The following is a 27,758-nucleotide window of genomic DNA, read 5'->3' on the forward strand; positions in this document are numbered from 1 at the left end:
AGGGGGATTCTCAGGTTCTGATCAGATAGATGGAGAAGGGCCAGAAGGGCCTTGGGTGTAACACCATTGTATCAGAGGCAAGATCATTTGGTGCCAGAGGGAAGATGTCATTCAACTCATGGTTTCAATGTTGGAAATGTCACAAGATCCACCTACAGAAACCTCGAGGTAAATTGTAAATTCCAAAAATGCAATAAATCAGTCAAATGCCACATTATTTTGGTTACTGTCAAAAAAAGTTGGTATTCACACACTAAATGATAAAACATTTTGAGAAGGATGAAACATTATGAGAAAAAAAGTTTCTTTATAACAGACAAGAATCAGCTTTCTTGTTATCATAAATCATAATTCCTTTTCATTTTCCTCAAACCGAAAGGGATTCTGCTAGAAGGGGAGATCCATGAATGAAGTAGCCGACTGCTTGCTAAAAGAGTGGAGAGGGGGGATAAGAAAAGTGTCTTATGCTGGGGCTATAGCCTACCCAGACAGATATAGGGGGAGTATAATACAGCTATCAGCCTATGACTTTCTTTTTCTATTTCTTCTTTTGTACTTCCTAATGTCTGGTCCTCCCTATTTAAAAGAACGAAAAGGACATGGGTTGAAGTAGTAGCAAATGACTTGAGTGCTCATAATTTAACAATGGGTATGCCACTGAACAGAGCAGAATGACAATCAGGATTCATGTAGCCAAGCTCACATAGTTGGACAAGGATTAGATGATGAGGATTGATTGACTATTTGATTGCTACTAAAAAACATATCAAGATTCTAACTTAAAATTTCTCTGATTTTGATTAGCCCCAATACTCAGGATCAGCAGGACTTCTACACCTATAGGTCAGGAGATCCTCTCAAATACTTGATTTGATCCCCAGTAACATGTGCTACATGATAGCTCAGATACATATAGGTCAGAAGTTCTGAAACTTAAAATGCCTCACATCATAAATTGTTCACAAATGGATCAAATGAATAGGACTGCTAGAGCTTCTACTTGTAAGGTGTAAGAGATTCTCTTAAATATGTGATTCAATCCCCTAGTTTGAGCAACCAGTTTGGCTTAAAATTGTCACAAAGAAAAAAAGATGAAAAAAGCTATAATGAATAAGAGTGCTAATCACAATTATAGGTTTTGAATTAAATAACCATTTGCCTATATTAGGAATATGCCTAATAAGAGCCACAACAGTTACATAAACACCAGTGTTTTAAAAGCGCAAGGCAAGGGCCAATTTGCACCCGAGGCGAGAGGCATAAGGCGAGGTGCACGCCTTTTTGAAGCAAGGCGCAAAATACAAAAAAAATGCTAAAAATCAAAAAAAAAAGTCAGAAAATTCAAAAAAATAAAAAATATTAAACATACCATTGATAAGGAATATAAACTTAATTTGTAAAACTAATGGTTTTAAAAAACCTATTATCTAAAAGTAAAATACATAAACATAACATGGAAAGCATATTCAAATGAAAATTTAAAAATAAAATCAAACATATAAAACATTTTCAAGCATGTAAACCCCACAATCTCTTTTTTACTTAAATTGCATTACTTTAAATAGCTAATGTGATGTAAAACATATTACATTCCTAATTCTACAAGTCGCCTTTATGCCACGCCCTTCGAGGCAAGCCCAAACAAGTCCATGTTAGGGTCTTTAGTTCTTAATTCTCACACAAAAATAATAATTTTATAATTTTATTTGCCTTTAAGAAAATATTTTATTAAGATGAATGAACGAACAACACTAGCAAACAAGTCCAGCCGCTAGGTTCAAAAAAAAGCAAAAAAGCGTACAATTTTCAAAAGGCGCACGCCTGGGCCAAGGCACGCCAGGCGTGCGCCTTTTAAAAGTGTTGCGCCTAGGACCTGAGCAAGGTGCCTACCCTAAAATGTGCCTCACTTGTGTGAGGCGTGCCTTTTAAACCACTGATATACACAAGGCCCTTGTATCAGCTAAAAGTCTCAATCATATGATGCAGACATGAAGCACCAACAATGAGAATCATAAACAAAAAGACAGATTGAGGCAAAGTAAATTAAGTGTTGGAAATGTGATTTCTGTATGCTTATTTAAAATCATTCTAATGTAATTCTTTAAACTAGGTTACTTGAAGTTGCATCTCATGTCAATTTACCTCTATACTTTGAAACAAGATTATAAATATTAAAACTATTTCCTCTAAGAGACAATTTCTTATAATAATTGCATTTATTGTATGACTGGAAGATCCTCAGGTAATATTGAAAGGTACTAGGTGTTGAGTGAGACTCTACCAAAGGAGATAATAAAGACACAGTTCCTCATAGTCTAGAAACACTGTAAAAGTGGGGCAAGATGACACATGTACATGCTTGGCACTTGGCACAAACATGGATACCATATATGGGGTTGTAAAACCACATAAATGGTCTGTGCAGGATATATACTGATATTATCAAACTGAATGGTCCATTGAACCTCTCAAAGACATAGGGTTTATTTCAAACATTTTAATATATCAAAGCTGAAGTTAAATTGGGCAATATTCTTGATAAGTTGAATGATTGGAAGCGATTCTAACTTCTAAGCTTCTAAGAATGCTCAAAAACAAATTCATACCATCAAAGAAGAGAAGAGTGTCACTACCACTAAAACTCCTGTATTTATTCTTGGAAAAGTAGAACGAGTGCAATAAGATTTACTATCTGCAATGAAACCCAGAACATTTCCTATTTGACTAGGAAAGCTCATAGAAGTGCCCTGACATTATCAACACTCTAGGAGGGAACTTGTACAAAAATATTTTTCCCAAACATCCCAATGGTATAAAGATCCATACATAAAATCTCATGCTATGGTGATTAAATCAGATGGTGGTACCTAGTGGTTTGTTTTCTTTTTTTTTTTTTTTTTGTTTTTTGATAAGTAAGAGATCATTAAATTTCATTTAAATCCATTATGATAGGCATCGTTACAAGAACCCCAAAGGGAGGCACGAGATGCAGCCTCATTGTTAGAACAGAGCTAGTACAGAATTACAATTGCGCCCAATACAACTGAACCCCAATTACCCCTTGATTAGCTAATGAATCAGCCAATGCTTTAGCCTCCCTCCCCACCCATTGTATACATAGATTCATCTGCTGTGTTAACCACTTAAACTTTTTCATTTCATTTCTATAACACCAAATCATTGAGTCCAGATCTCTTAGCCAACCTACCACCACCTTGGAGCCCCCTTCAATTACCAGGTTCTCCAAGTTCAAGTCTTTTGCGATCTCAACACCTTGTAAGATTGTAAACAGTTCAGCCTTTAAAGAATTCAAATCCCCACCGGTCCTGAATAAAGTGCTAGTATGATCCATTCTTTATTTCTAATGACTCCTCCAAATCCCAAAGGACCTGGGTTGCCTTGGCAGCTCCCAATCAGAGTATTGTCACATGGAAGGATTGAGTAGTCACTGAATTTTATACATGCAAGGGTTTTATATGACCTAGGAGTTTAATAGTTAGCACTTACAGGAATCATAGTATAATTCATATTCATGTAGCCAACCCCATATAGTTGGGACAAGGTTTAGATGATGATGACTCTGATTCTAACCGTAGATCAGAGAAAATAGAATAAACATTCCACTCTGGGTGCTAAGATATAGTATATAAAAAAGGCCAATAACAAATGTTGGTCCCAGCTATCTGGAATCTTGGGAGGGGTAGACTTGATAAAATCCTAACCTTTTTCATAGCCCAAGATTGTACCATTATACCAAGTACTGGCCCCTAATTGGATGGAATATCTTAAGCTAAATCCTAACCCAATGTATATGGAAACTCTACTTGCATCTGACACCCCATGGGTGATTCAGTGTTTTAAAAGCGCAAGGCGCAAAAAAGGCTCAAGGGCCATTTTGTGCCTGAGGCGCAAAGCGAAGGACGCGCCTTTTTGAGGCAAGGCGCACAATTTAAAAAAAAAAAAAAAGCTAAAAATTCAAAAAAAAAATCAGAAAAAATTATAAAACACAATATTAATAAAAATATAAACTTAAGTTTTAAAATAAATGTTTTAAAAAACCTATTATCTAAAATTAAAATACATAAATATAATCTGTAAAGCATATTCAATGAGAATTTAAAAATGAAATCAAACATATAAAACATTTTCAAGCATATAAAACCCACGATCTCTTTTTTTTCTCAATTGCATCACGTAGCTAATGTGACATATTACATTCCTAATTCTACGAGCTGCCTTTGTGCCACACCCCTCGAGGCAAGCCCAAACAAGTCCATGTTAGGGTCTTTTAAATTCTTAGTTTTCACACAAAAAAAAAATGATTTTATAGTTTTATTTACTTTGAAGAAGATATTTTATTAGGATGAATGAATGGACCTATCTGGGCTGGCCTCAAAGGCATGGCACGGGGGTCTGAGGGCAGAGCCCCCGGCCCAGCCGCCAAACTCAAAAAAAAAAAGGAAAAAGCGGCAAATTTTGAAAAGGCACACGCCTGGGCTAAGGCACAAGGTGCACCAGGCGTACGCCTAGGCGCACCAAGCATGCGCCTTTTGAATGGGCTGCTCCTAGGACTTGGGCGAGGCGCCTACCCTAAAATGTGCCTCGCCTGTGCGCCTAGGCGCGCCTTTTAAATCACTGGGGTGATTTGAGACTTTAAATAAAAAAATTGCAGCCCCTTAAAATAACTTTTAATGAAGAAAGAAAATGCAAAATGCAAATCTATAAAGAACCTACAAGTACTGATGAGACATTACTTTGGGAGCTAAAGCTAAAAATTGCAAGGAAAAGTAGGACTACCAGGACAGTTCAAAGTTTGGTATTTCTGCATGAATATTGATTTTTCACGTCTGATTGAGTCATGAAATGGTACAATAAGCTGTACACATATGAGAAAATCTGAATAAAGTTAAAACAACACAAATATCATGGATATCTTGGCATGATGGTGCAAAACTAGTTTATTTTCTATTCTATTTTCTGGTTACCATCCTTGTACTATGTATTATAAAATACTTTTTTATTCTTTATTTTTTGACATTATAATTATAAAATAGGCACTATTAACTGGATGGCAAGGAGTGAAGTCTATGGTCATGGCACCACCCAATGAATGACAAGGAGTGCCAGTGCCATATCCAACTGGATAGCACTTCTTCCATGTCACTCTCCTCATAACTTACCATGCCCAACAAAAGCAAAGCTTCAAAGTAAAATAAGTCTTTTCGGTTGTTGAAAAATGGCTAATCATTCATATGCAGAAGTAAAATTCAGAGTAACCCCTTAACTTGTGTGGGAGCAAAGTGCCTTAATTCTAGACGAGTCTGCACTATGAACTTTGTGATACTTGATGGTCCCATTCAAAGGCAATGTTTCATGAGTCCCACCACATTCCCTTCAATATGTCATCATCCCTCTTCTATTGATAGATAGACCTCAAACTTCTAAATCACAAATGCTAACAAAAAGTAAAAATGTAAAATCTCTTAAAAATTAGTAGCCATTACCCAGCAACCTCAAGATAACCACCTATATAGAAAAGCTCTCATCTATCTACAATTTTCAACTCATCCACGCCTGCAGTCATCAATGACAAGCTTATTATCTTACCATAGTTCTCTTGGATCCCCATCGCTGGCTTGTATCAATATCAAAAGAAACTTCCTCATGCAATAAACAGTTACACTATCTAACATAAGCCAGGTACTTCACTGCACCAAACAACATATACTACAAAAAAAATAATAATAATAATAACTATCACGAATGTTGTCAAAGGCACATAGCCACATGCACAAAATACACCATAGTGGCATGGCATGATGGGCTGCATGGATCAGGTGCTACTCTACACCTGTGGCAAGGTTTCATCTCATGACCGTACCCGGATGTCACTGTTTGCTTTGATGAGCAGAGATGAGTTCCACCTTGAAAAATAATTACTTAATTTGTTTTTATACAAAAATTGTTTATGATGCAGTTTTGTTTTCGTTTCAGCAACAAGAATCAATTAACAATAAAATATAAAAATAAAAACAAAAACTCTTACATTCCATTACGAAAAGCAGGGCTTAAATTGACAGCTGATAAAACAAAAAAGAAAAATAACGAAAAAACAAAACTAAGTAGAACAAAGCATCCACTTTCCAGACTGCTCTACGAATGCACCAAGCACCACATCCCCCATAGTATTGGTGCTTCCTCAAGTGAAACTGGTCCTTTAAATTAAAATAACATAATAGAAAAAAGAACAGGGCTCACACTGGATACATAATATAAGCTTTAGGGCTGAAACTAGACCCATTCATAGAAGATGTTACAAGTAACAGCAGAGGTTCTAGACCTGTGCCACATTGAAGATTTCAAAGTCAATTTGATCTGATTTGCCCCAAGGAATCAAGTTTGAGGTGGATCAGACAAGGAAGTCATACTTTTTTTGGGATAAAGCAGACAAGGAAGTCATATTTCAATGAGATTGAAATAGCTCAGAAGTTGTAGACAGGAGGGTGAAACAGAGAAGTTTATCCATGAGCAGATACAGAGAATCCCAATTTCTTTTAAATTTTTATTGATAATTTAATAAGCAGCTTCAGATGTTTTGTTTTGGGGTAATGGAAGGGCTAAACAGTAATTCATGATGTTAGAGCAGAGGGATCACAAAGAGAAGAATAAGGCAGAGGTTCTGCCAACTGGAGAACAACCTAGTGGTCGATTCCCAGATGATAATTGAAGAGGAAATTAAAAATGATTGACGAACCTAACAAGAGAATCGAAAAGGAACAATGTAGGGGATGGAATAAACCAATGGTCTAGAAGCTTAGTGGTATTGGATTCAAGCAGAAGCTCGTTGATTTAGGTGGTTTCCCTGCTGTGGGGAATGGGAGGTGGTTGATGGCTACTCATGGAGAATATTCACTCTTATATCCTTTTCCTTTTTATTTTCCTTTGGGAAATATTGGCATTAAACAGAATGAAACAGAATGAAATGGCAAATGGTTGGGATAAGGCTTAGATGATGATTGGTTTTGTTTTTCCTTAATTCTCTCTTCTTCTCTTGGAGCTATGGCGAAATCGGTATTTTGGTGATTGATGAACATATAAGGATTTTTAGGGTCCAAGTACACCCAACAAAACAACGCTATCCTATATTAAGGTATTCATGAGGCCGATCTATATATAAAAACTCAAATACTTATATATTTGTATACACACACAATCAATTCAGATCTTAATCCAGTCAGAATTCAATATACAAACCCAGAACCAGTTGACCCAATCCTGACATTTATAATCTCTGATCCATAAAACTAAAATAGAATGAACTGCAACCAAAATATAAAAAAACATCCTTAGACATACAAGCCAAAAATTTAGGTTTGGGGTGCTTCCCCAGAGCCCCCAACCTAAAAGGATTATGAATGGCAAGACATATCACACTAGCCACTTGAAGTAATGCAACTAGGATACAGATGCGTCGACAGTTTTACACTATTGAATTATCAAATTCTTAAGTACCTTGGTACAGACCACATTTGTTTGCTTTTACAATTTTACTTTCACTTTGAATTTGTCATGAGTGTTATGCTTATGCATTTTGATTTCAGCCAATATGATTTTTAAAACATCTTTATGTTTTAATGTTTTTCTTTTCAATATTTTTTTAAAAACGCGTGCCTTGCTTTGTCCAGGCACATGTCTCGTCTTGTACCAAGCACCTTAGGAACTACAAGTCTTGAATGTCCTTGTACTTTTTCTTGTGCAACTCGCTTTTCATAACACTGCATGCATCAGCAAGTAACAAGTTCATATCTACAATACGTAGGTCTAACTCTATGTAACATTGCAAGCTTTTCCTATACTTCTACCTTAACAACTGTTTGGTCATAAAGAAGTGGAAGTAACTCTGGGAGAAGCCCCTTGATGAGATTTGGCTTATTGTGAGCTGCTGTGCTCAAAGCTAGGACAGCTGCACGCCTAACATGCTGTAAAACAATCAAAGAAACAAAACAACGTATTAATAACACATAACAAGCAATGGAACACAGAAAATAAATACGAGAGAAATACAATTGTTAATGCCAGCCTATATGGGTTCCATAAGTACAAATAATCATCTTCAAAGCACTAAGAAGGCAACTTACCCGGTCATGATCCTTAATAAGCATAAGGAATGAGGAGATCTCCGGGTATATAATCTCATCTATCTGTTCTGGACGCTCAACAATTGAATATTTTACAGCAATGACAACGGTCGCCCTAGTGAAAGCAGCAGGACCGATTGTCCTTATCTGCAATAATATAACAAATAGAAGAATCATGTCAAGCAGCAGAGTATATTAGAAACCATAAATCAGCATTACAAATGCAAGAGATAAACTTGGATCCAACTGAAAGATACCTTAAGTGCAGGAACAAGCTTTGCAGGCTCTATAAGTGCAATTTTACCAAGACACTCTGCAACTACATTGCGAACACCCTCCTCCTCACTTTCACAGTGATTAAACAGTAATTTCAATATCTTCTCAACACTAGTATCCTGAAACTCAGCCTGACCAGCTTTGTTTAAAGACTGCCTTGCAATAACCTGCAGCATGGAAGAAAAACTAAGTCAATCCGGAAAAAATAATAATAATAATAATCATTGAAACCAGACTTCTGCCTCTAGCATTCACACCTCTTTCAAAGAGTGAAGCAATAAATACTGCTTCTTCTGTTGGTTATCAATTTGATCCAGGATGAAAGGCAGGTACTTCGATAGATTTCCAACAGCTATATTTCCCAAAGCATAAGAGGCAGCAGATTTTATTTCCTCAAAAGGAGACTGGAAAGACTCAATGACAATGTTTTCTATGTGTGCATGTGAGCTGAGATCCTTCCTTCGTCCAATTTCCCCCAAACAAAGCAAGGCAAGGTGCTGTTTAGCCTAAGAAAATGAAATGACAAGTTTCAAATATGGAATTAAAGCATAACAACTATTTCACCAAAACAACAGAAAAGTAGTTGCACAAAATTTGTTCTGGTTGTAAAAACCACAACTAATGAGAGCAAACAAAGAAATATGTTAACACGAGGTAAAAGGTGCAAGGATGTTACATCATAACACTTGAACCAAGATTCAACTTTAATTCAAACAACTACAAATCATTAGCTCTATAAAATCTGTAAATCATGCCAAATCAGTAAGGTTGTGGAGAAAGACCAACATTAAAGTCACCAATCTGTAACAAGCAGTATGCTAGTAAGTAGTAACCTATGTTATTTTCTTAGAGGTTGTAATTTTATATATTGCTGCAGCAAAATCCTTAGTCTTGTTATCCTACAAAAACCTTTGAAATCTTTCCTGGATAACAAAATAGTGATATTATAAATAGTAATTGTATTAAGATATGACAACAATCCTAAGTTGATGAAGGGAGAGTAATCTCTTTAAACTCAATTAGACTGATTTGCATCAACAAACAGGTTAAGTAATTCATCTTTCACAATTTACTTACTTTACATAGTTTTTGATTTGCAGTTGAAACCACGTAAAACAGCCCATATCCCTAAGAAACCAGTCCCATCTTAACCATCCGTGAAACTAGCATGGACTCTAATCAGGTTCCAAATTCTATCCTTACCCAAGTTCCTTAACTCGTCTTATAATAGATTGAATAAGAAGCTTATTAACAATGGAGCTCATTAACCTCTGTCTACTCTAGCTTCCATAAACCAAGTAACTTCAATAACTGCACACCCTGTTTTTGTGAAAGAAGATTGACTGACAAAATCACTTGATAAATGTTAACAAAGTGACTACTTATAAAAAAAATGTTAACAAAGTGATAACCCTACTGTGACATTGTATTTGATCAGGATTTTGAAATATTTGTGTATTGTGTAACGTGACATTGCTCTTTCCATTGAAACTTGACTTGTGAATAACCCATCACAAAATACTTGAGTTGTGTACAAACCCAATTACAAAACAGTCTTATTGTGTGGCATAGCAACTATTGGTCCACTGTATATCTAAGGGAAATGATACATTAGCATGAAACATTTGTAAGTTTTTAGAAAAAAAAAAAAAAACATTGTATTAGTATGTGTCAGTGAGCTGCATTGTTAGGTACAAAGCCCCATTAGTCATGACAGAAGACAATACAAAAACGTGATGCAAGCCAAGGCCCTCAAGCAGAGGTTCGTGGTATAAAAAGAAACCCTCAGATCAGTTTGAAAATTCCTGAAATAGATGACCCAAAAATATCAACCACATAAAATACATCTAACAGAGATAACCTTTCAATAAGGTAACACTGTCTGCTAGGACCACTGGACCTATCCCTATTCCTCATCCATAAATCCACCCTATACGTCCACTCAATAAAAAGCCTACATACTCAAGCCCCAAATTGCAAAAAGAGCTCAGCTCTTACTGAACCCATTATCCAACTGGACTACCACCCTGTTGCCATTTATGAAAATAGTTTCACTTCCACAGGAAGCAGGTTACCTAGAGAACAAATCAACTAACTATAAGCACTGTTTAAGACTTCAACCAGACACAACCAGAAAGCTTGCCAGGTCACGTGTCGAATGGTTTGCTATAAACAATTAAAGTATGGTTTTCATGTTTAAATAAATTAGTTAAAAACATATAAATTTTATATTTATTGTTGTTAATATATTTTTTCTAAGGATTTATTAGGATTTCATAGCGTATTCATGTCATATCTTAATTTCAAAATCCTCCCCAAAGCTTTTGAAAAAATGAACAAATGCCTTCCCTCTGCTACTTTTCCTAATGGAAAATGTATTAATCTTTTAAAATACCAGTTATATATACCCTTATGAGGATTTTGTAAAACAATAGCAGTGGCGACCAGCGATTGAAGCACAACATCTAGAGCAATAACATGTCATGTTTCGACCTAGTTTTGACCTATAGAACAGTGGTTAGCGACGATCTAAGTCCCATATATAGAGGTTATCGACTACTGTTTAAAAAAGGGAGCTTTGGCTCAATGACAAACCAATTAGCATACCAGCCTATTTTCATAAGAAATAAATGAAGAAACAGGGGAATGGGAAGAAGATGAAATTGGTTTGGGTATGGATGTCGATTTCTCATGGTAGATCCAGTGTTTTAAAAGTGCAAGGCGCAAAAAAAGCGCAAGGGCCAATTTGCGCCTGAGGCGCAAGGCACAAGGCAAGGCACATGCCTTTTTAAGAAAGGAGCAAAATTACAAAAAAAAGTCAGAAAATTCAAAAAAAAAATTAATTCAAAAAATAATAAACATAATGTTAATAAAAAATATAAACTTAAATTTTAAAATAAATTATTTAAAAGGCCTAGTATCTAAAATTAAAATACATAAACATAACATGTAAAGTGTATTCAGATGAAAATTTAAAAATAAAAGCAAACATATAAAGCATTTTCAAGCATGTAAAACCCACAATCTCTTTTATTCCTTAATTGCATTGCTTCAAGCAGTTAATGTGATGTAAAACATACTGCATTCTTGGTTCTATGAGTCGCCTTTGCACCACGCCCCTCGAGGCAAGCCCGAACAAGTCTATGTTAGGGTCTGAAATTCTTATTTTTCACATAAAAATAATGATTTTATAACTTTCATTATCTTTTAAGAAGATATTTTATTGCAATGAATGAATGAACAACATTAGCAAATAGAGGGTTCTCGGAGCGCATGCCTGGGCTGAGGCAGAAGGCACATCAGGCGCACGCCTAGGCGCACCAGGTGCGCACCTTTTGAAAGGGGTGTGCCTAGGACCTGGGTAAGGTGCATACCCCAAAATGTGCCTCACCAGTGTGCCTAGGCACACCTTTTAAACCACTGGGTAGATCTCTTACAAAGGCATATATGAGAATTAACAAATCGAACCTTGTTGTCTGCTACTGTAATCGTAGCATACCAGACTATTTTGATAGGAAATGGATGTAAAAACAAGGGAACAAGAAGAAGATGAAGTTGGTTTGGGAATGGATGTCAGTTTCTCATGGCAGATTTCTCCCATTGACATCTTTCGTTGAAATTCCTATTCTCAAAACTCTAGAGATTAAAATAAAAACACACTAAATGGAGAATCCCAAGACCCCATAGTAGGAACATTATGAAATTAGATTGTACCATAACTCATCTGCAATACTTTCCTTATTTCTTGGACTCTCGTCTCAAAAACAGAAGAAAGGAAAACCCATTTTGCATTTTACTATCTCTGTTTTGAAGGAAAAATGAAGCTCTTGCAACTCCTTTTCTCCTTGAAATAATTACAGATGGGAAGGAAGTACAAAAGACCTTCCTTGTTCAATGTCGTGAAAAATAAATTTTCACGACAGTCCGCTCACAGTGTCATCTTGGAACAAATGTGTTGAGCTTTTCAAATACCACATGAAGCAAAGTTGTTTTTGTGTACTATCAAATTCCATTTGACAATGATCCTGTGAATCAATAATCTGCAAATCTTGTAAAAGCCCAATTTATTTATTTCAAGCACGGGATTTGTATGCCCTGTGAGAGAGTGCAACAACTCATCAAGTTTGTGTTGCGAAATATAGAGGGAGAAAAGAAGAAGATTTTCTTTATTGATGATGAAAACATATTGAGCATACACCTTAAATAAGAAAAGATAGGAAAGACAAAACCCCTAGAATTTCTCTCAATCAGGGATTGACTAAATCTTTCCCTTAATCCTAGGATATGACTTTCCTAAATTCATTCAAATCTAATCTTTCCTAAATTTATTCAAATAAAATCAAATCTTTCTTAATTTGCCGCAAATCCTGTCTTTCTTAATTTGCCAACACTCCCCCTCAAGTTGGTGCAAAGATATCTATCATGCCCAACTTGCTAACTTAAAGTTCAAATGGCTGTCTCAACAAGCCCTTAGTCAAAACATCTGAAACTTGCTGCGTGGTTGGTACAAACGGAGTGCAGATTATTCCTTCTTCAAGCTTCTCCTTTATAAAGTGACTGTCAATCTCAACATGTTTAGTCCTATCATGTAGAACTGGATTATAAGCAATGCTGATAGCTGCCTTGTTATCACAATACAGTTTCATCGGAAAGCTCACTGGTATCTTAAGATCTGCTAGCACCCTCTTTAGCCAAAGAACCTCACACACTCCTTGAGCCATTGATCTGAATTCAGCCTCAGCACTACTTCTAGCAACTACACTTTACTTCTTGCTTCTCCAAGTAACTAAATTGCCCCAAAGAAATGTGCAGTACCCCGAAGTTGATCTTCTATCGGTGATCAAGCCTGCCCAATCTGCATATGTATACACCTCAACCCCTCTCTTCTCATTTTTCTTGAAGAAGAGTCATTTTCCTGGTGTGCCTTTTAGGTACTTAAGAATTCGATACACAGCTTCAAGATGTGCTTCGTACGGGGAGTGCATAAATTGACTCACCATACTCACAGCGAAGGCAATATCAGGACGTGTATGTGACAAGTAAATCAATCTTCCTTCCAGCCATTGGTATCTTCTTGTATCTACTGGAACCCCATCTTTAACTTCTCCAAGTTTAGTAATAACTTTTATCGGAGTGTCTGAAGGTTTGCATCCACTCACTCCAGTTTCTTTCAAGAGAGATAAAATATATTTTCGTTGTGAAACCACAATGCCCTTCTTTGATCTTGCCACTTCCATTCCAAGAAAGTACCTTAACTAGCCTATGTCTTTAATCGCGAATTCCTTGGCTAAGCTCTGCTTTAGTCTGCTCATCTCTTCAATATCATCTCCAGTCAAGATTATGTCATCAACATAGACAATCAGAACCGAAACCTTATCTTTGGTGGATCTTTTTGTGAAAAGAGTATGATCAGATTGTGCTTGACCATATCCTTGACTTTTAACGAACCTTGTGAATCTTTCAAACCAAGCTCTAGGATACTGTTTAAGTCCATATAGAGGTTTTTTTTAGCTTGCATACCTTAGTTCCAAACTTCTCAGTGAAACCAGGTGGAGGCTCCATATATACTTCTTCTTCCAAGTCTCCATTCAAAAAGGCATTCTTCACATCCAGCTGATTCAGTGGCCAGTCAAGATTAGCTGCAACAAATAAGAGTACTCGAACTGTATTTAGCTTCGCCACTAGAGAAAAGGTCTCAGAGAAGTCTACTCCATATGCCCAAGTAAAGTCTTTAGCTACTAGCCAAGCCTTGTATCTCTCCAAGGATCCATCTGAGTTGTACTTCAGAGTGAACACCCATTTACAACCAACAACTGTCTTTCCATCTGGCAGGTCCACTTTCTCCCAAGTAGCATTCTTTTCCAAAGCTCTCATCTCCTAAAAAACAGCTTCTTTCCACTCAGGAACATTTAGAGCCTCCTAGATACTTTTAGGAATGGATACACTAGACACTTGTGAAATAAAGGCACAATATGAAGGTGAAATATTTTTGTAAGATACAAAATTTGACAGAGGATGTTTTGTACAAGACCTAACACATTTCCTAAGAGCAATAGGAAGATCAAGCTGACTGGAAGAATTAGAATTACCTGGAGGAATATTTTCAGTGATTTTTGGAGAATTATCATGAATTTCATGATCCAACCTCAGATCAGATTCTTGTTGATGCTGCGGAATAGTGCCTCTCCTTTTCTATGCTAGATATTCCCTTGAATAAACAAGGCCTTTATACTGTTTTGCACATATCTCTGTTGTTTCAGCTTTTTCATTTTGAGACGGCACCTAGATATTCCCTTGAATAAACAAGGCCTTTCGGTGACTGGTTGTGAGGAACATCATTATGGACAAATTCAAACATTAAATCAGAACCATCTTCACTAGTGTTGCTCTCCCCATAAAGATGGGAGTTGTTGTAGTACGAGGTTCCTTCAAAGAATGTGACATCCATAGTCACAAACATCCTTTTCAAAATTGGATCAAAGCATTTGTAACCTCTCTGATTAGTGGGATAGCCTACAAAAATACACTTATGTGCTTTTGGATCAAGTTTTGAACGTTTAGGATCATTGTTATGAACAAAGCCACACTTCCAAAAATTTTTAAGGGAATGTTTATCACTAGCCGAGAGTTTGGAAAACAATCAATGAAAACCTGTATGAGTGTTTTGAAATCCAAAATTCGTGTAGGCAGTCTATTAATCAAATAAGTAGTTGTTAAAACAGCTTCTCCCCAAAGATACTTTGGAACCTTAGTTTGAAAACCTAGGGCTCTAACAACTTCAAGGAGATGTTTGTTTTTCCTTTCAACCACCCCATTTTGTTGAGGTGTATTATTACACGAACTTTGGTGTACAATTCCTTTCTCAGCAAAAAAAATCCCTAACACATTGTTAAAAAATTCCTTTTCATTATCGCTTCTAAAAAATTTAATCTGAGTCTGAAATTGTGTTTGAACCATGTTATAGAAATTTTTTAACACAATTTCAGCATCAGATTTCTCTTTTAAAAGGAAAACCCAAGTTACCCTAGTATGATCATCAATAAAAGTAATGAACCAACGTTTTCCAGAAATAGTTGTTACTCTAGAAGGGCCCCAAACATCACTGTGAATCATGGAAAATGGTTTTCATTTTTTATATGGTTGAGACTGAAAAACAACACGATGATGTTTTAATAGTTCACAAGATTCACACTTGAAAACTAAATGATTTTTATTCATGAATAACTTGGGAAATAGATGTTTTAAATATTGAAAGCTAGGATGTCCTAATCGATAATGCCATAACAAAATTTCACTGTCACTAGAAACAGAGATAGAGCTGAAACAAGTCTGTCGGTCTTGCCTTTCAAAGGTAGATCATTTATTAAAGAGGTAGAGACCACCATCCTGTTTAGCATCCCCAATCATCTTCCACGAGGTTAAATCCTAAAATTCACAACAAGACCAAAAATTAACTCGACAATTATGATCAAGGGTTAGTTTGCTGACTGATAAGAGATTGTATGATAGGTTAGGAACATGCAGAACATCTTTGAGGTTTAGAGAAGGAGAAATAGATATAGTTCCTTTCCCAGCAATAGTAGCAAAGGAACCATCTGCAATCTTAACCTTTTGATTCCCTGCACAGGGTGTATATGAAGAAAAGAATTGCGAAGTGCCGGTCATATGATAAGTGGCACCTGAATCTAGTATCCAGGAGCCATTAGATTTGGTACAAGCAATGGCAGACATCTCCCCCTTACTTGTTGTCACTGCCTGATTTTTTCTTCCAACCCGTCGGTTTCCCGTGCAGCTTCCATCAAGTTTTCCGAGTATGCCATGGCTTTTTACAATGATCACACCAAGGCCTCTGCTTTCCTCCTCGTTTCTCTCCATCTAAGTCTGCACCTCGGGCCACAAGAGCGGACCCTTCATTCTCTGTTTTTATTTCACTAACATTCTTCAACATCACTTGCCACCATGCTTCTTCTCTACGCACTTCTAAAAAAACCTCTCTTATAGTAGGCAAGGGCTTTCATCCTAAGATACGTCCCCGAACCTCATCAAGTTCTTTGTTCAAACCAGCCAAGAAGACAAAAACTCGGCCTCTTTCTATCTTCTTTTTGTATCGAGCACTGTCACTGGGACTTTCCCATTCTTCTTCTTCAAATAAATCCAACTCCTGCCAAACAGCCATCATCTCATTATAATAAGTTGTTACTTCACGGTCACCTTGTTGCATCTTCCACATTCGGGTATTCAATTCAAACAGTTGTGAACGATTGTCCAAATCTCAATAGGTTTCCCTAACAGCTTCCCACACATCACGAGCCGTCGACAGAAACATGAATGGTTTTCTAACCACAGGATCCATAGAGTTGATCAACTAGGCGGTAACCATAGAATTTTCAGAACGCCACTGCCTGTACTTTGGATCATCAGTGGCTGGCGGTTTCACTTTGCCATTCGAATAGCCGAGTTTCCCTTTGTCGTCAATCACCAACCGCACGGACTGAGACCACTCGATAAATTTTTTCATTCAATTTGTGAATGGTAATCTGAAGGTAAATCTCAGAAAGAGAAATAGCAGCTGGTTGAATACCTCCCTCCGAAGACGTCACACCACTGGTAACATCCGAAGATGCTGAACCTGAGCCAACCATGGCGGCTTTAAAGTTCATGGTCGAACCCTAAAGCTCCGATACCATGTTGCGAAATATAGAGGGAGAAAAGAAGATTTTCTTTATTGATGATGAAAACATATTAAGCATACACCTTAAATAAGAAAAGATGGGAAAGACAAAACCCCTAGAATTTCTCTCAATCAAGGATTGACTAAATCTTTCCCTTAATCCTAGGATATGACTTTCCTAAATTTATTCAAATCAAATCATATCTTTCTTAATTTGTCGTAAATCCTGTCTTTCTTAATTTGCCGATAGTTTGAGCTCAGACATGTAGGTAAGCCTCACCACAACAACCACACTATGGAGAGGCAACTATGCAGTATGCACATCAGCTTATGCTTGTATTTGGAGAGCCACTGCTCACCCAAGAGATTGCAGTGGCAATTCATCTAAATCCAAAGGAGTTTAAACCAACTAGCTTGGTAAACAGCTTGTAATAAAATCATTGCTAAGGTGCTCTAGAGGAGATTCAGAATTGTTCTCACTCACATCATTTCACAAAATCAAGGAGCTTTTGTAAGGGATAGGCAGATAACTGACCAGATCTTAATTGCCAATGAGAGTGTGGAAGATTTGAGAATAAGTGGAAGGAAATGTTTGGTGTGTAAACTGGACTTGGAGAAGGCCTATGATTTGGTGGATTGGTCCTTATTGTTGCAGGTAATGAAGAGCTTTGGTTTTGGGGCAAAGTGGTGCAAGTGGATAAAGGGTTGCTTAGTAACTTGCCACTACCCCATTCTGGTTAATGGGACAGTGGTAGATCATTTCCCCACATCTAGAGGGATTAGACAAGGAGACCCCCTCTCTCCTTTCTTGTTTACCCTAATAGTTGAAGTGTTGACTCTAGGAATCTAGTGAGGGTAGGTAGAATTAGGGTCCCACTCACTTACAGTTTGCTGATGATACGATTTTGTTCTGTGAGGGTGAGGAGATTAGTTGGGTTAGGAATTTAAAGTTGGTCATTCGACTCTTTGAAAAAAATGTCCAACTTAAGAGTAAGCTTTGACAAGTGTTGTGTGGTGGGGATCAATAGGGAGAAGGCAGAATGGGTGGAAATTTTGGGTTGTATAATTTCGGAATGGCCTCTTAGCTACTTGGACCTAGATTGGGTGAAATTTTGGGAACATAATTGGGTGGGGGATATCTGTTTGAAAGAGGAATTCCCCTCTTTGTATTCCCTGTATTCCTTTAAAGATGAGTCGGTGTCTACTTTTCTTGTTCCTTCAGATTCTGGCTCTGGGTTTGATTGGGACTTGGGTTTTAGAAGGGACCTTAGGGATTCTAAAATCCTTTCTGCCTCAACTCTAACTCAGACCTTGGGTGGGTTTTTTTTGGATCCAGGACGGGGGGGCGGGGGGTTAATAGGATTTGGACTTTGACCTCCTCTAGGATGTTTTCTTGTGCCTTTTTCAAAGCCTTAAATGCAGCCTTTTGATAGCCTAGGGGTTAACTTTCTTGATCTTGAAGTTTGGGGTAAACTGATTCCTCCTAGGATTGGGGCTTTTTGTTGGGAAGCCTTTCTGGGCAGGTGTAACACTTGTGACTTGCTCCAAAGGAAAAGGCCTAATTGATGCTTATCCCCCAACTGTTGTGTCCTCTGTAAGACTAATGGTGAAAACTGCTATCACCTATTAATTTCCTACCCTTTTGTTTCAGATATTTGGCTTTGGTTTTTCTCCGTGTTTGATTGCTGATGGACGCCCCCTCGGGATGTACGAAGCTTATTTGCCTCGTCTTTTTTCAGATGGCCAAAGAAGAGGGATATGACTCTATGGAGATGTGTTAGGGCTGCCATTTGTTGGACTGTTTGGAAAGAAAGGAATTCAAGAATATTCTCTAATAAGGAAAGGAGTAAGGAAGTTGTCATTGAGGCAGTCACTATTAGAGTGGTACAGTGGGTGCAGTCCCTGAAATTGTTTGAAGGTATCTCCACCAACAAGATAAGAAGGAATTGGAACGAGGTGGCAGATTCAGCCCCGGCAAAGACCAGAATTGTTTCCCTTTGGTCTCCACCAGCCAATGGGTTTGTCAACCACTCAAACTGAGTTTGGATGGCAGTAGTGAAGGTAATCCAGGGCCTTCAGGTATAGGTGGAGACCTTTAGGGATGAAGAAGGAAAAGTCTTGCTTTATATTCTGGTCCAATTTGTGTTGGAGACTCTCTCCGGGCTGAGGTCTTGGCAGTGATGGAAGGCATGAAGAAGGCTAAGGATCTGAACTCGCAATCATATTGTTGAAGGGGATTCAAATCCGGTTATTGGATGGCTGCAAAAAGAAGATAGTGGTCTATGGAAGTTTGCAAATGGAAAAAGATTGTTTAATCAGTTAGCACAAGGCTTGGAACTTCAGATAAAATTGGTAAAGAGAAGTGTCAATTCCTTTGCGGATACTCTTGTACTTATTTCCCTAGGGGAGGGTGGGAAGGGATCAATTGTTTTGGGCTATGTTGCAATTTGTTTGTTGTTTTCCCTAGGGGAGGGTTAAGAGATTTTACCTCTCCCCATCTTCTTTGTACTTATTTCTCTAATCTTTAAAGAAAGTTCTATGTTATTCATCAAAAAAAAAAAGGTTTCTAGAAGAGATTGCATTACGGCTCTTTTGCACTGTTCTTTCTTTTTCTAATTGAGTGAATGAACTTTTGTTGTATAGATACCTCCTAAGTTATTTAGGTCTTCTGCACCAACACGGGACTGTTCATACTCGCTAGTGCCATGGAATAAGAGAAAGAGGGAAAGAAGAGATGGGGAAAAATGGGCAAAGAAAAGAAAATTGGAGTAATTTAACAATGAAAGAGCAATTTAGTAACTTCAACGTTTCTGTTAGTGGAAATTTGAAAAAAGGGAGGTATTTATAGTTTTTTTCAAAAGTTTAGGGGAGATTTTTATTAGGGTCAAAACACGGGAGGTTTATAAGATTGTCAGAAAATTCAGGGAGACTTTTATATAAAACCCTAATTTTTGTGTATCGACACGTATCCAAAGCGTATCCCGATACATCTCTTAAAATTGCCTTTCCAATACACCTTGCATTTCCAATATTTAGAACTTTGATAAATAATAAATTCTGTTATTTATATCACATGTCTAAGAGGCAAAGAGATGTTTAAGGTGCAGTTTTTTTATACAACTGTCTAGGCTCAAGTCTTACAAAATGAGCACAAAAGGTGTCATGGACTAATGGTATCATAGTAACAGCAATGTTTTAAAACACGGAGGCGTGACAAGAGGCGTTCTGCTACCTGGAGTCGTGAGGTGTAGTTCAGAATGTAAGAGGCGTAAGCATCCCAAACACAAGGGGAAGAGGAGGAAGAAGAAGGAGGATCTGCCTCCCTCCCTCCTTCTCTATGAAAGATGTCTTCTACTAAGAAGAACAAAGACGCATAACAATATCCCCCAAACTTTCTTTCCCCTTCTCTTTCTCTTTCCGTCCCTTTCCTTTTCTTTCTTTTTTCTTTGACCAATTTGACCAGATATCTGGGAATTTGGAAAACTGGGTTTTAAAAAACCAGAATGGCCTCTGGTTCCCAGGTCTGATGGTCCGACTGGCCAGTCTGGTCCAACTTTTACCACACTTACTGAAGTATTAGGCTCAGTGAGATTTCCACTAGAATTGGCTAGAAATATGGACAAGCTTACTTCTGAAAGAAAGTAATCAACTTTTTATTCTTAAGCAAGAGGCTTTTTTCCTTAACCAAATGCACTTATTTAGCAAGTTAGGATATAAAACAGTATCTTAGCATTCTATCATAACCATAAATACCCTTAAGTGAAAGAAACAAGCGATTTAGAAGGAAGTCATACCGAATTGGTATTACTATCATCCCTCAAGATTCTTGTCAGCATTTCTACAGTAGATGCACATTTCTGATCACCCGCAGCAAGGCAGAGAACAGCTACACATTGTGCAACAGAATACAAGGCCTGCTTTGCAAGACCACCAGACTGGGGAGATGGTTTAGCACTTGAAAGAAGAGAATCTAGTAAGGCATCAAAGCTTGTATTTGCTGAATGAACTAAGGCAGCAAAAAAGTTCTGCAGGGCCTGCATTATTCAGAAAAATATTTTCAATAATACACTCTATATTAATATACAAAGTGAACAAGGTTGAGGACAGTACCTGGAGGGCTTGCCCCTGCAACAATGAGCTCTTGATTAATGTTAAAGCTTGAGGAAGAACCTTGCTTCTGACAGTTAATCCAACATTTGGAATTGACTTCCTGTCTGCCATCAATGTGCAGCAAAGTTCTAATGCCAGAGCAGTCATATGCAAATCTGAATCACTGAAAAATAGAAAATTTCATAAAAACAAAGTCTTTATAACCATATTATACAAAGCTATATTCAACCATAAGTTGATTATACGAGGGAAAAACCAAATAAATAAGCATTGCACAAGTCGGAAGGATGAACCTTATGAGAGTTGAAAGTTCCACAATAATAACTTCATAAGCGGATGACCCAATTCGATCACCATATGCAACAATTAGGGAATTCAGTGTTCCCAGTGTTGCCTGCCTTAATGCCCGGTTGGCCTATATGGCAGGGAAACAAACCAAAGAAGAATATTTTCAGATAATGCACTCCAAGTTACCAATTAGGAAAATAAACCACAGTAGTTCAAGAGTCTTTTCATTAAATGGGAAAATGTGATGCATATACCTTCCGCAAGAAAGCTGTTAATTCTGCAATAACATGATCCAGAACACATGACAGATCTATCTTCAGGGGAGAAGCAGCAATGACAGCAAATGCCTGGAAGCCACCACTTAAACTTTAAAAAAGGTTTAAGTGAAAGGTCGAAACAACAAAAAGCAGAAAGATCCATGACATGATATTCAGTATCCATGTGGAAACATAATGGTCATTTCTTCATGCCATAGAAAGAGTGCAACAGCCATAAAATCTTTTTTTTTTGAAAGTACAGCCATAGAACCATAATAACTGCACAGTTCATAGACGAACGCCTGCTCTCAACAAACTTCCTACTTTTTTGGCAGGTAACCATAAATGTTGTTAATAGAGAGGAAAAACAAGAAATACACATATGAACATCATAGACATTATGAAATTAGCCTATGTGACAAGGTGGATGGTTTATGCATTTGGGATCAAAAAAGACTGTTGAAGACCACAAGGGAATCAACCAAATAGCTGCTCACCTACTATATAAAATTGAAAGCACAGCTTCAACTTGAACAGAACAACAGCAATCAATGAGGTAACAGGAGCTCTGCTCCTTTTTTATAACTTGTTGCTTCTTTCTCTTGGACTGAAACATTTTTCCAGTTATTTTTTCACTTTATTTCTTTTTCTTGGACTGAAACAGGAGCTGCACCCCCCCCCCCGTTCTTTGATTCTGCATTTTTATCATCTAGTACTACTACTACTAACTCTGTTTTCATCATTCTTGAATTAGAAACATGCTGAAATAGCAATAAAACATGTAAGGGACTGAGACGTGAGCCATAAGGAAAACTAGAGAAAAGAATTGCATGAGTGACTGAAAAACTTTTGCATAAATCTGATTATGTTTAGTGTTTATGCATCAGTTAGGAAAATTTCCACGAAAATTGCATTTAATTTGCTTATATAATACTATTAATTTGCAATTTTTGCATGAAGACGTTTATTGATTTGATTCTTTTACCTATTCTTTCCTTGATATTTTTTAATTGCTTTCTTTACATTTTTTCATTTGCTATGTAAAAAAAATTAAGTACAATATATTTGACATTTTTGCACAATTAAAAATTACATCGTTCTTTTTTAATTAGTAACTGCAGATTTCATTAATACTAAGATTGAAAGAGAGTGCAAAAAAGAGAGTCAATGAGAGATAACTTCTCTCATCTCTCCACAAATATCTGGTTCTTCCCTACCCCTTGTTTATCTAGAACATCTGCCATGGCGTTTTTACTCCTTTTGACCCATTATATCCTTACTTCCATGTCCTTTTATATTCCAACAACTTTGCCTCTTCATTTTGTAATCATGCAACAGCCAATTTGGAATCGCCTTCAAAAATCACCATTCTAATGTTCAAGTTTTTGCCCTTTGCACCCTTTCTTACAACAGCTACTATACTGTCCATGTTTGTAGTATTTGGCATAAAGAATTCTTCTATTCCTCTCCTTCCAGATGTTCCAACAAATTGCAAATGGAATGCAGATCCAAATCACCTTAGCCTTCTTAGAACATCTTAAATTTGGCCAAGCAGAAAAATTTTCTGAAGCTGAGTTTGGAAGAAAATCAGATACTCCAAACATTTTGGTGAACAGACTCCAAAGGAAGTCAGCAAACTTGCAGTTGAAAAACAGATGTCTGACATTCTCCTCCTATTCCTCACATAGACAGCATCTGTTAGCCATACTGAAACCTCTTGATTTTAGATGATCCACTGTTGGAATACTGTCCACCACTAGCCAAGCAAAAGCTTCTACCCTTGGGGGAACCAGATTTCCCCACACTCCTAACTGATTTGATTGATTCTGAAATAGTTCTGCTGAGAGCTAGATGACAGGATTTCACTGAGAATTTTCTGTTTGGACATTCCTTCCACCAGAGTTCATCCCTCATTTGAGAAGAGATCTTCACCTCCTCTACCTTCCCTAACAGCAATAGTACATTCTTCCACCTCTATATCCAGCAAAGGTCTCCTGAATTTTGAACTCCAAACCAACTGTTCTATTCTTTCATAGGAGTATCCAGCAAAGGTCTCCCGAATTTTGAACTCCAAACCAACTGTTCTATTCTTTCATAGGAGCTACTGATAGTAATTTCAGCCTCAGCCAGCTTATACAGTCTTGGGCATATAACTCCTTCAACTTGCCAACCCCACTCCAATTATCCTCCAAAAACCTTATTCTTGATCCATCTCCTAGTGAAAAGCTTGTTAAGCTTCTGAATCCCCTATTAAAAAACTCATGATCCCCTTCCACACACTCACCCCATATGAAGACTTTACTTCTCTAGGCTCCCAACCAAACCTTACCACCGCATACTTCCCCATCACCACCCTCTTCCACAAAGAATCCTCCTCTCCCTAGCCCAAACCTCCATAATCACTTCCCAAACAAGGCCCTGTTAAAAACTTTCACTCTTCTAATCCCTAGCCCTCCTTTCTTTGGTCTGAAAACTCTTATTCCTGATGGTCCCAGATTCCATAAACTACTTCCACCAAAATTTAATTTCATAAATTCTGCAGTTCTTAGATGTTTAAAATTTTAATTTTGATTAATGGAGGGGAGCTCTAATCTATGCTATTTGGAATTTTCATGCACTCTTTTCTAGTAAAATATCAATGGAGGAATAAAAAGAATAAACATTTAGAGATGCTATTAAATGCCATAAAACAAGTACAAGTGATTTACAAGGAGATGTAAAAGCACATGCAAAAGAATAAGAACAAAAAGAAGGAAAAAAACATAAGGTGAATTTCAGTTGAAGACAAGTACTGTGGGAAAGATTATTTCTAAAAGGAAGTCTCCGAATCAAATAACCCACCTATGGAAATAGATGGTTTCAATTCAAAATGATAGAAGTACCCCAACTTCAAATCCTCTTTTTCACACGCAAAAAAAAGAGTAAGAAAAGCATTAAAGAATCCAAGGGTACTTTTGCACGACCATGTCCAGAAAAAGTTATGTAAGCAAGGCATAGGGGGAAGTTTGTACAAACAAGTACAGAGAGCTGATTAAAAAAAGATGAAAGGAAAAAAATATATAAATGAATATGTACCAAAATGATTTTTTTCAAGCTGAGATAGCCTTCTATACTATGCTTTTTAGAAGGTTTTATAAGAATGTAGAATTGTTATCTTAATTGCACAACCAACTGTGGAAGTTTAAAACTAGGTTGATGATGATGATGAAAACTTTGCAATGTGTTACCTTTATAATACAATATGCACAAATGCAAGAGAGAAAAAAAAATAAGATTTAGGTGAGAATGAGATTACTTTAGTGAGAACGATGAATATGAAGTAACATCCATATCACCTTGCTAGTTTTTTTTTCTCAATCTAGCCATATTATTATAAAACTAAAGCCAAATATAAAGCATCAGTTGAAAAGTCTGAAATAGGCTTTTATTCAGTGCATGGAGAGGATGGTCAGTGATAGTGACCTTCAAGACAAAATCCCTCATCAAATGGAGCAGTATAAGCACACTTCGAGTGCTTTCTCTAAAGAATTGACATTTTTTTCTATTTTGATAATTGAAAATGGTTTCATTAATCAAGAGAAATAAAACTTTACAAGAATCCCTTGGAGAGGCATGAGATGCAGCCTCCCCTAAACATTACAAGAGATAAGAAATAAAGATTACAATGCTGCCCAAAATAAGCGATCCCTAGTAGACCCCAGTTTAGCAAGATAATCAGCCAAGGCATTTGCCTCCCTACCCACCCAATGTTATCTACATGTTATGTGCCTTGTTAAACATTTAACTTTTTTGATAAGATCCCCATGACTCTAAACAACTGGGTCTTGATTTGACAGCCAGCCCACAATCATCTATGATCTCCTTCAATTAATAGGTTCTCCACTCCTAGTTGATTAGCAATCTGAACTCTTGTAGAGTCCCATATCCCTACCGGGCCTATAAATATGGATATGATGTTGTCATTCTAATTCCTCAATACTCCTCCAATGCCAAATGGTCTTGGGTTACCTTGACTGCTTCCATCAAAATTCAGTTTAAAAAATCCATCTGGAGGAGTTACCCAAACTGTAGTGGCTCTGGCTTTCCCAACCGAAGTGTGTGCAACTATGGCCCAATCCCTCCATATGTCATCAAATGAAAAAGAACTGAAAGTAGCCAAGGATTTCAGTAAATGGATAGCCCCATTTAAGATACATTCCTTCACTTCTATAAAGGACCAGTCTTTATCTTGGAAGATTCTAGCATTTCTTTCTTCCCAAACTGTCCATAAGGTGGCAGCTCTGAAACATCTCCACATACTCCTCCCGCTTTCTACTGGGCAAGCAAAGGTAGTCGATGAGAATTAAAATTTTACCTCTACTAGTTGATTTTACCTACATCCAAACAAAACAAACATCCAATCCCAAAGAGTTGCAATAAAGAAACAAGAAACCAGTAAGTGGTAACAGTCCTCACTATGAGATTTGCACAAGCAGCACAACACACCAGTTTGGGGATAAACAAATGAAAGGCTTTTTCTTTTGTAAGTTCTCCAAAGTATTAATCTTACCAAGGTACACTTCCCAACAAAAGGCAATAATTTTGGGGGGCACAGGCTTTGTCCACACCTCTTTCACTAGGAAAGGCCCATGTGAAGTACTCAAACAAAGGGACTTGAAGAAAGATGCACAAGTGAAGGAACCTGTTGGGATAGGGGTCCACACCCTTTTATCAAGAGAAGAGGGGTCCAAACAAACACCCTCTAAAATGGATAGAAGTTCAGTAACAGAAGCAAGCTCATCCTCCCTTAAGCACCTACGAAAACCAAAGTCCCAGTTCAAGGATAAAGGTAAAACTAGAGAGGGAAGAAAGACGGAGATAACCTCCTTTTTATAAAGAGAAAAATCATACAAAAAGGGAAATAAGTCTTTTAGAGGTTGATTACCCACCCAAGTGTCTTCCCAAAAAAGAACCAAATTTCCGGAGCAAGTGTCATACCTTACAAATTGAAGGAAATTGGAGAAGACGCCATGTATTGCCTTACAAGATGTTGTTTGGGTAGCCTAATGAGATACCCCAACATCCCAACCAGAGACAGAACAGCCATGAATACTAAGCACAACCCTATGCCACTAACTTTCTCTTTCCAGAGCCCATCTCCGTAGCCACTTCCCCATAAAAGCTTCATTTTTGAGGACCAAATTCCCTAATCCTAGAGCCCCTGCCTCTTTACTTCGACAAACTATCTCCCAATTAACTAAGTGATCCTTTTTCTCCTCCCCTGGGTCTCAAAAAAAAATCTCTCATCAATTTTTTTAATTTCCAAGCCTCCCTACGGGGGATCCTAGACATAGAGAGATAATAGACTAGTAAATTGGCAAGCGCAGCCTTAATCAAGGTTACCCTTCCACCCATAGTGATATTATTCTTTTTCCAACCTTTCGATTTGCTTTCAAATTTCTCAACAACTGGGTACCAAAATCTACTTTCCCTAGGATTCTCACTTCCCTCACAAAAAAAATGATAATGTCATCTGCAAACTGGAGATGAGTTACAGAGACATTATTCCTTCCAATCTTACAACCATCTATTATACCCTCCCTATCTTCTTTTGATATCAATATACTCGGCACATCCGCCACCAAAGTAAACAGAAAAGGAGAAAGAAAATCACCCTGTCTTAACCCTCTATGGACTGAAAAGAAATCCTTTACCATTCCATTCACTAGCATAGAGTAATGAGCAAAAGTGAGGCAACCAATCATCCACGAGCACCATCTTTACCCAAACCCACAAGTCCTAAGTATCTCCAAGAGGAAACTCCAGTCCACCATATTGCACGCCTTCTCAAGGTCAAGTTTACAACCAAAGCCTTGGCCTCCTAATTTCCTCATATCGTCCACACCGCCTCCAAAACATAGGTGTATTGTGCTACGCTTTTTTTTTGTTATCTTACAATGTTATGCATATCAACTCACACATGTATGTCTTCTTTTGCTTTCAGAATGTAAACAATTATTATGAGATTGCTAAATGGAA

The 27,758-nt window shown here is 37.3% G+C and overlaps 1 protein-coding gene across 8 annotated transcripts in view; it reads right to left on the bottom strand.

Annotated features, from left to right (window-relative positions):
- The window catches only part of LOC148852984 (cullin-associated and neddylation dissociated), a 73,515-nt gene that overhangs the window by 17,373 nt on the left and 28,384 nt on the right, over positions 1-27,758 (bottom strand). For all 8 annotated transcript variants that reach the window (XM_088944506.1, XM_088944507.1, XM_088944508.1 and 5 more), the window contains exons 19-26: positions 21,738-21,830; positions 21,489-21,610; positions 21,196-21,358; positions 20,880-21,119; positions 8,672-8,920; positions 8,396-8,581; positions 8,139-8,285; positions 7,863-7,979 (exon numbers count right to left, since the gene is read on the bottom strand). In XM_088944506.1, the coding sequence (XP_088800632.1) occupies positions 7,863-7,979; positions 8,139-8,285; positions 8,396-8,581; positions 8,672-8,920; positions 20,880-21,119; positions 21,196-21,358; positions 21,489-21,610; positions 21,738-21,830 (1,317 nt within the window). The remainder of the gene's footprint in view (positions 1-7,862; positions 7,980-8,138; positions 8,286-8,395; positions 8,582-8,671; positions 8,921-20,879; positions 21,120-21,195; positions 21,359-21,488; positions 21,611-21,737; positions 21,831-27,758) is intronic.

Source organism: Nelumbo lutea, chromosome 5 (genome assembly GCF_056320005.1).
Source record: "Nelumbo lutea isolate HS-2025 chromosome 5, American lotus-T2T, whole genome shotgun sequence".
Taxonomy (NCBI): Eukaryota; Viridiplantae; Streptophyta; class Magnoliopsida; order Proteales; family Nelumbonaceae; genus Nelumbo; species Nelumbo lutea.